The sequence below is a fragment of the Rosa chinensis genome, unplaced genomic scaffold (assembly GCF_002994745.2).
Source record: "Rosa chinensis cultivar Old Blush unplaced genomic scaffold, RchiOBHm-V2 RchiOBHmChr0c11, whole genome shotgun sequence".
NCBI classification, from domain to species: Eukaryota; Viridiplantae; Streptophyta; class Magnoliopsida; order Rosales; family Rosaceae; genus Rosa; species Rosa chinensis.
In genome coordinates, this window is record NW_020126825.1 from 1,833 (window position 1) to 11,846 (window position 10,014).

General features: G+C 36.5%; 1 protein-coding gene across 2 annotated transcripts; it reads left to right on the forward strand.

The window, feature by feature from the left end:
* The first annotated feature begins 3,129 nt into the window (after positions 1-3,129).
* Positions 3,130-5,177, forward strand: LOC121050884 (pentatricopeptide repeat-containing protein At5g61990, mitochondrial-like). Of its 2 annotated transcripts, none has more exons than XM_040512294.1 (2): positions 3,130-3,304; positions 3,573-5,177. In XM_040512294.1, the coding sequence occupies exon 2, from the start codon at positions 3,884-3,886 to the stop codon at positions 4,559-4,561; it is 678 nt and encodes a 225-aa protein (XP_040368228.1). In that variant the 5' UTR covers positions 3,130-3,304; positions 3,573-3,883; the 3' UTR covers positions 4,562-5,177. The 2 variants fall into 2 exon arrangements, with proteins under 2 accessions (XP_040368228.1, XP_040368229.1); XM_040512295.1 differs by having other exon boundaries at positions 3,627-5,177.
* Positions 5,178-10,014: the final 4,837 nt, after the last annotated feature.

Here is a 10,014-nt window from a genome sequence, read left to right on the forward strand (position 1 = left end):
CCCCAATCAGAGAATAAAATACCTCAGAATGTGCTTACTAACTAACTGCAGTTGTCCTGGCGGCAGATAGATGAAGCTTGATGAGGGAAATCGAAGGGGGGATTTCTTTGGAATGACCAGAGTGGGACGTGGCTGCTAATCATGTTTTTCATTTCTTGAGAACGAGAGGGCATGGCCAATGGAGAACCCAAGTCATCTCCAGTAATAGTTCTTCGCCTCTTCAGTCTTGGAATTTGACCATCTTGCTCCCCAGATCTCTTCCTTTTCATCATATGAGAAACAAGATTAGATCTTTTCTTTTTGGGTATACAGAAAGCCAACAAGTTAGTCCTCTTAGAGATAGAAAGAGAAATAGAAAGATTAGACCTTTTCTTTTTGGGAATGAAGAAGGTCTTGTCTAGATGTGCGGCCAGCAAGCCTTTCTTCTTCATAATCTTGAACTCCATTAACATCTGAATCGCAACATCCCAAGCCCTTGTGTTGGAATCAAAGCCAGCAAGATCTGCAACCTCCGAGAGGAGATTCAACCCTGAAACATCAAACCCAGATTCGCCCATTATTTCCGTCACAAATTCCAACGTAGATCAATCCCTAAATTCCTTGTGGGTTGGGAATTAGGGTTTTCTGGGTTGGGGAAATTGAAGCAGAGAGAGAGAAAGAGAGAGAGTGAAGTGGGAAGTTGTTTGAGGCGTAAACCGCCTCTCTCACGCGTTCTCTCTATAAATAATAAATAATCCATTTTAGAAAAAATAATAATAATAATAAATACTCAACATGTCTGTCTCGATGAGCAAGGAAAATTTTAATTCACTAAATTATGACCGTTGGCTGTGACGTCATAAACTTCTCTTTCTTCCAGCACCCTTTTTTTTTAGTCTTTAATAGCATAAAGTTAAGTCTACTACAGGAGACCCTAATTCCATATTCTACAATTGACATTCAAATTGGTAGTAAGAAAATTGTTAGCATCAGAATATTCGATCAGGATGCCATCTTTAAAAGTGCATAGTAGTAAATTCATAAATAAAAGAGAGAAATGATGAAAAGTAAAGAAAGAGATGAGAATGGCCGCCCAAGGACGTCTTTGCCGGCTGGATATGAGATCAATGGAATATCACCGCTACCTCTCTCTACAAACACTGCAATCACCTCTCGATGTATCATATTGTACTAGATCACTAATAATTTAATCGAAGTAGATAAGATATAGAAATAGAAAGAAGCTAGAAAATTGATTATTTGAGTTTTTTTTTTTTAACCGAAGATCATTTAAGTTCAAATAATTTCAAATTAAAGATAGAATTGTGATTATTAGTGTGCCGACGTCTAATAATTGATGATCTAGTCGAGATTCAAGTTAGAAATTTTTTTTTTTTATTTTTTATTTTTTGGTTACAAGCGGGGCCTAATGGGCCCAAATAAAAGCAGCAAAAAGAAATTTAAGTGTTAAAGGAGCTCCTCCTAGCTCTAGAAACAGCAGAGATGTCATCAAGATATGCCTGAGCAGCATGGACAGAGAAAACAAAAAAATCAGTAACCTCTCAAAGTCAGATAAAAGTAACTTTTTACACGTGCATATATCCTGACACGTGTGGATACATTAATGACAAGAAAAATTACATTTCTTTGGACAATGTTTACCAAACATTATTCGTTAACCTTAAACGCAGGTAGCAATAAGTATTTTCATTATGAAATGCACAAGTAATTCAATTGGAATTAAAAAACAAAGTAAGAAGGCTAGTGCATTGAAAAAGGCTAATAAAACAAACCTTTAAGTTTACTTGAAGTGAGGTCAGCTCTTCTTTAAAAATGGATAATATAAGCAAACCTAAGATTAAACTCAAAATCCCAACTTTTAGGTCGGCAACCCTTTTCAATTTAGCTTGGGCAATTTTGATACTAGCTCAGCCGGTTGGTAAATCTTCTTCTAATCGAACTACTATTCTAAAGGAACAAGAAGATCGAGCCTGATGTATTAGGAGTTCTATAAGATCGAGCCTGAAGGACCATTAAGTCGAGTGGTATAATATTTAAATACTATTTCTATTTTCATATAAAGAACTTTAGAACCTATTGACAAACACAAACTTCAAACACCAAAGCTATCAGTTAGTTTTACCAATTACTAAATTGATTTAGGCCTAAGAAAGTTTTTGGCTGGTAATAAACCGATGCCTATTTTGTTTGCAAGCTCTGGTCATCCGAGAGGTCACACTGACATAATTTGCAAGATTTATGGACCATTACCTCGACCCTTGATTCATCTTTGTTGTTTTTCGTTGGTATCAATTCTAGGCATCAATAATAACCACATGAGGTAGTTGAGTTGGCAAACTCAACTATTCAAGAGTTGGGAGGAATGCATGGTAAGAACTACCCACCCAAGTTTGAAACACATCTTGGTAAAATTTCTTTGGCCATTAGTCTTCTAATGTAACATCGATCCCATCTTGAATTAATAGAAAGAAAAAAATCAGAATTTGAGGTGAATTGGAATTATTCTTACCACGATCTATCGTTTATAAACACTAATTGAACAAAAAACATTAACTTCACTATCGTCTAGATCTCGGTGCCCTTTCTTTCTCGTCCTATGAACTTTAAAAAAAAACTAGCTCCTCCCCTCTCATCTTTTTGTTCTTTCTTTTTCTTTTTGCCTCCTTGAAGACTCTCAACCTTTCCCTTTCTCTCTATATCTGCTATGTATCAACAAGAAAAATAATAGCACGTATAGGTTTAGAGACCTACATATATTTGTTATATGAAGATACTATTCATTTAAATTTCTTTGAATACACATTGATAAAATCAATAGCAGTCAATTTCTTCATTTACTAGAAATAACTAATTCATATTCTTTATGCACTGCTCAACTCTATTGAGACGATAAGAAAATATTATTTCATTTTCTCATGGTCTCATGATATTTCTTATTTGAGAAAGATATATTTTATCTATTTATTACTAAACAATCATATAATATGCTAGTAAGATTATTTATTTCTAAAATGTCTGGGGTGTTTCATTTGGGCTACCTACCCCCGGGAGGGTTGGGGATGCTTTCTAGGAGCAAATGCCTAGACCAAAAATTCCATAGACATCAACAGTTACAGAAACAAGAGGGGACAAAAGTGGCAAAATTCCGAGGACTAGAATAGCCATTTAACACAAACACAAGGACCAATAATTACAAAGGCAGAACCGAAGCAATTTGAACTCCCCCACTTCTCTTGGTTGGTGCACTGTTCTGTTCGTCTCCTGCAGAGCAGTCAGTCGTTGAAAATCATCATCATCATCATCAGTGAGTGAGCTTCTCTTCTTCTTATTCTTCTTCTTCTTCTGTTTTCTGATTGTCTTCTTTATCCCTAACTTATGTTGTCTTCTTTATCCCTAACATGTGTTACTGATCACAACCCTTAAACAGTAGCTACTGCTTAAATTTGTGTTAAATAGAAAACCCAACTTCATTTTACTCGATTGTAGTCAAGTTATGATTTTTATGGTCTCTTGTTGGTTCTAAAATACAAAACCCAAGTTTCACTGATTTGGGTTGCTTTCCTTTTCTTCAGCCAAGCTCTGATTTTTTGTTGTCTCGAATTTAATTTCTTCTTCGACTGAACTAGAGAGGAGAATTAAATCAATGGCTGACACACCTAATTCTAGTGATGAAGACCTCAAGAAACATTTGATGAAGGTTTATGAGGATGTGACCAAAGACTCTGAGGATAAGGAATCGAGAAAAATATTTGATTGGATTGTGGACTACGATGCCCTTAATGCAAATACGATTCATATGTTCAGTTCTCTGGCAGATTGAGCGAGAGAGCTCTTTAAGCCTCACTCTGAGCAGACCACACTGCCGGAAGTGGCTGTCTTCACCATGGTGATTATGGCCTATGCCGGCAATGGCAAGACCAAGGATGCTCACAAGGTCTACCAGCAGATGATAGCCTCCAGTGTCACCCCCACCACCTACACTTACACAGTACTCATCTGCGGATTTGCAAAAGACTTTTCGGATTCTAGTTTTGTTGGGTATGCCAAGAAGTATTTCCTTGAAATGTTGGATAGGGGGATGAAGCCCCAATATCAACCCTACATGTATGTTATGGACGCCATTGCCTACCGAGAGCCAGTGGAGGAGGTCAAGAAGTTCCTTGAGCAGATAAAAGCTAAGGGGTTCATCCCTGAAATCGATGGTTTTCAATACAAAGACGACCACCTCACAGAAGCACTGCAGGAAATGAAAACGTATGTTGATCTTGTCAACAAGAACATCACTGACAAGGCTGTTCAAAAATTGTTCTGCGAGTCACGCACCTGCCCCTGGATAGAACGGTCGATGGAGATGCACAAGGCTTTGGTAGAGGATGGAAATGGGCATGAGGCCATCGAGTTCTATCAAACCATTCAACAGACAGCCGTAGAGCCATTGGTCCAAATCCACACCTCTGTTATGAAAGCCTACCTCAAGTTGGGCAAGACCAAGGGTGCTCTGGAGGCGTATCTGGCCATGGGTCGCCCCCAACTCCTACAGGCTACACTTACACTGTTGTAATCAAGGGACTCAGTGCTGACCCGGACTTCTTTGGAGATGCCAAGAAGTACTTGCTTGAGATGATGGACAAGGGGAAGCAGCCTAATGTTGCTACCTATACTGCGGTGATAGAAGGCTTTGTGCTTTGGGAGGAAACGACAGCTGAAGAGAAGGGCAAAGAGTTTGTGGAGGTGATGATGGGTAAGGGTTTTGTGCCTAATGCGAAGGCTATGATGAAGGTTTTAAAAGGCAGACCAAAACTGGTAATTAGAAGGGTCATGAACATTGTACTTTCCAAGTTGAAGAGCTGATGCTTTGCTTTATTGTGGTTATGCTAGCAGCTTCGGGATTAGGTGGTTGGTTTAATTATGGGGAGGTAGTAGCTTCAGGATTATGAGATCATGTGGGATTGGGTTTCAGTAGGGGACTTGGTTCGTTTCTCTATCATTTTGAATGGGACATTGGGGTAGCGTAATGCTGAGATTGAATTAGATAATTATGTAGGACCGGTTTTCAATACCAGATGTTGACCTCTCTGTTTGTTAATGTTGATATTGAAGTAGTCTGTGGTGATTATCCTTTAGTTTCTGTTTCCTTTTTCGTGGTCTTGTGCGTTCACTTTTAGACACCTGAAATTTTCAGCTTTTGAAGGGTTGTGCATGAAGGAGAAGCTACTTTTTTGGTATATCCAAAAGACACACCTTAAATTGTTGTTATGCTAGATATACAGTTCAGAGATAATAATTAAGGAAATGGATAGTTTGAGGGAACAAAATTGAACTTGAAACCTTGGATTTAGTTCAAGAACTTCTGTCATTTTGAATTGTCTGCGGTTTGTATTTTTAATTCTTAATGCATTCTTCTCTTATGTTGAACGAAGGACCTCTTGATCACAATCTATGCAACTAATTTAGGGTTAATCGCAAGACTTCATTTAGTTGTTGTAACCTCTGTTTGAGTAGAATGGAGTGGCAATCCATGTGGTTGAAGTAAAGGTGTTTATTCAAGTTATAAGTGGTCTTTGAAGTGAATTGTTCTACAAATTGTGTTTTTCTATTCCTTGAATTTAGAAAAAAAAAAAAAAAAAAAAAATACCCTGCTTCTGGTGCACATGAGGAACAATCATGTGTTGTTGTTGGTTTTTTTTTTTTTTTTTTACTCTTATCTGACCATTTGGGAATATATGTAGATTTTGCACTTTCAGTTTAGTGGCATCGTATTCTCTTGTTCTTAGATTATCAGTCAATAGGAAATGTAGCTTTGTCTAGTTTTGAGTTATGCCTATCAAATTTGATTATTGGCATAAACATTTCCTTCATCTGTGGTACTAGGGCAATGTTTATCAGTATTAACCCATCGCTATCTGATTGAATTCAAAGTACCCATCGTTTATCTGCAGAATGTGCAAGTGTTCAAAATGTTGCAAGAAGATTTTGTTCTTGAGTAATTCAATTAGATGCTAGCTCTTCTCTCTCTCTCTCTCTCTCTCTCTCTGCTGTATACATCTAGCTGATGCATACTTTATTTATATGAATTTTTCTTATAGTTGATTGATTTTGAGAATGGTTGGTTTTTTTTTTTTTTTTGCCTTCTAATTAGTGCAGGTAGATTGGGAAAAGTATATACAACAATATATTCAGAACACATGAAGTCAAACTGGGAGATTTTTGACTTAAAGAAAATGTATAGTTGTAAATGATAGAGTACTAGCTTTATGAAATGAGAATCATAATTCTTTGTAGCTTCATCATGTGAACATCATGAAGTAGTACCATCTCGTTCATCAGGTAGTATTACCTCGTTTTTGGGCAAAAATGATCTTGCTGGAGTAGTAACTGCTAACAACATCAAGTTTCAATGACATGCAGGTTAGGTTCACAGAGCATTAGCAGTATACAGTTAGCTGTGTAGTAGAAATTTCCTTTGTTCATTGCATTAGGCTGTGATCACCCTTTACCTCAAATTTGTTGTTTAAAGAGACGATGATTACCAATAGGTGATTATTATTTCATGCCAAAAATAAAATGTCTCCTTAAAACTTTTGCAAGTCTGCACTTTTCCACTGACACCCCTTCACTTACCTACCCTTTCTCCTAATCTCTCACTCTTTTTCCTTTTTGTGCAGAACAGAGTTTGTGTTTCTTGGCTAATTAGTTTGGAATATTATGTATTTTGGGAAGCAATGATCCAGATAATTAGTTGTGTTTGTTTTCACATAAGGAATGCATTTGGGATTCAGTTCAGATTTCACATATTGCATAGCGAGTGCACATAAGGAACCCAGTTGTAGTTAGTTATATTGCAATTCGATTAGCCTTTGTCTATAAGAATAACCATAACAAATTTCACTTTACTTGTACCAGTGAACTGTTCTACTAATGGTGTCTCCACTTCACTTTGACATGAGAAAGAAAATTTTTCTGTTTCTGGCTTTCTGCCTCCTTTGTATGCACTCTGTATAAGGTAACATTCATTTATTCTGTTTTTCTCTCATTTGACCCTTTGGGAATATCTGTAAGTCTTGCACATATCTTCTATTGACTAGTAATCTCTTAATATTAGATGTTCAATAAATAATAGTTTCAGTAATGATTATAAAATTAGATTACAGGAAAATACACATTTCCTTAATCCTCTTATGAACTCAAAATTATTTCTGTCAGCTTTACTTCATATTAATATCCTAGTTTAAATCACTATGCACTTTCTAGGAGTTTGATGCCTTCTGGATTTGGGAATGTGCTGATACAGCGAAGTTTACAAACAATTACATATGATTGTCTGGTTTTAATGTTATCCATCTATTGTTTGTTAAGTGTACAAGTGTTCAAACTCTTGGAAGAAGAGTTTTGTTTTTGATATACTTAAGTGTGATGTTAGTTTTTGATCTTTGTTGTTTATATGTAGTTGATTACTGCCCACTTGTTGTCATTACTTTTGAATTTGTTTACAGTTAACTGTTTTCGGAAACAGCCACTAATGACATTAGATTCAATGCCATGAAGGTTAGATAGAGGTTACACTAGTTTTGCTTAATGCCATTAATAAGCAGAAGTTATTGAACTTTGTCATAGCGTTCTCTTTCGTCTACCAATACAAGTCAATTAGGGTTGAATCTTTTTGTCTGTGTGTCGAATAAATGTGATATGTGGCTCACTGCTATTATCTGTAGTTGAGCATAGTCCCTAAGAGAGTAAGAGGTATATGCATTAGGCTTTATGCAGTCACTAAGAGGTATATGTATTAGGCTTCATACGTTGAGACATCAAACTGTCAAATTTTTGGCATATTTAACAGCTTTCTTTGTAATTGTCAATATTAATGGACCTTTCAAACTGCCAATACTTGATTAAGACCCTGGACTTCAGTTGGGTCCCCAAATCTTGAGAGGCTTCCCAATTCCATTAGAAGAAAATCATCTGTTCAGGGATATTGGATAGGATTGGCTCTGTAATAAAAATTTTATCTGTAGCAATTGGAGGTCTCAAATACCTGGTTTTATTGACTCTGATAGGTTATAGAAAGTCTAGATATACTTCGCCATTGCATCAGCATCATATTATCTGTGTAAGGAAATTGGATACAATTGGTTATTCTTCTGTTCTAGGTTTTTACTCCCAGTTGCAACTCGTCAGATCTGGTCTTTGGCCTCAAAATGTTTCCAATTTTCTTTCCTCAAACTAATTAACCAGCTTTCCACCAATCTACTATGTGGCCTTATGTATTTATTTCCTGTTGGCTTTGTTTGAATGTAGATGGCAGGGCGAAGACTTGTCAGTTATTGGTTTAATTAGCACTAAAGGGGGTGTGATCTGTTATCACATCTTCTGTTGTTCCTTGTCAGGTTTTGGTGTGGGCTTTGGGATGTGTGCTATGGCCTCAGACTGGTCTTTGATCTTGGTTACAGAGCTGTGAGGTGGAATCTTCGTTTCTGTTCCTCCAACTCACTTGGAAGACTTGCATCCTCTCTAGAGTCTCATATACAGTTGCAAAGAGTTGTTGGGAAGGATTTGAACTGCCCCCAGAAATTTGAGCCTCTCTTAAATCTTTGTTGCCAACTCTCTTGCATTCCTTTTTATTTGACCCTTTTGGGATGCACTACTGCGCTGCACCAGCAAGAAAACATGTGTTGCCTTTTTGATAGTTAGGTATGCCAAAGATGTCATTGGCACACACGTACCTTAGCAATGGCTATACAAAGCTTCCACTAGAAATTAGAAATCTAACAAAGGACTGATTTGTCCGACTACTTACAAAATGGAGTCCCGTGTAGAAGAATTTTGATCGTAATTTTCAGTGCAGGTTTGTTTAACTTACTGGCTTTAGTGCACCCGTCATTTAATTGGAAGCAAACCTTGCATCCAGTGGTGTTAAAGATAATCTTGTAAAGGTCAGGAAGTTATATAAATCTGCACTGAAAATTTACGACCAAGATTCTGTTGCGACATTACCATCTTTTATGAATCTGCATTGGGTTAGCTTTCTTCTGAATAATAGTAACTGTTTTCTATTCATTTAAAATTTGTTGGGCGAAATACAAATTACTACCCTGTGGTTTAGGTCTAAAATCAATTCAGTCCCTGAACTTCTAATTTCATCAAAAACACCCATGCACTTTCAATTTTGACCTAATAGGTCCAATTTGTTAGTTTTCCGACAATTGAGTTATTTAACTTGTTAATGTGGCTCATATATAGCCTATGTTTTATGATGTGGTGTCGAGGTGGTCTGCATAGTCAATTTATGAGTGAGTCCTACTAATAAAAATAAATATTTTTTCAACAAATAATCCAACTATAACTTGAACTCATAACAGAATATTAACGAATTGGACCTATTAGATCAAAATTGAAAGTGCAGGGGTGTTTTTGATGAAATTAGAAGTCCAGGGACTGAATTGATTTTGGACCTAAACCACAGGATACTAACTAGTATTTAGCCCAAATTTGTTTAAACATGAGTTTTTTGTAATCGTCTGTGCTTTAGACATGGTTGTGTCAAGGCGTATGCCACTTTTTTCCTCGATCTCATACCACTGTCATTGTGCTACTCTTCTCTATACTGCTACTGTTTTAATGCTACTTTATGTAATACCACTTTTATTCTTTTGCCACTATAATAACAAGACTTTGATGCGTATGAAAGTTATTTTCCTCTCTTTTCCCAATAAATTCTTTCTTAAAGCTTTATAAGCTTTTTTTTATTATGACATGTTTTATCCTGTAATTTACTAAGAAATTTAATCACACTCTTTAATTTTGCAGATGGGAAAACATCAGAAACAGCCTCTGGTACCGCACTTGTTACTCCAAATTGTTTTTATAGCTACATGTAAAATGGCATTCAACTTTGACATCACATATGTAAGATCATTACCTAAAGTAGTTACAAGCATATAGTTCTAGTTGCATATGATGGCAAATGAGTTTTTTGTTTTGCTTATTTCCATTCAACTTCTAAGTGCTGGGAATGGA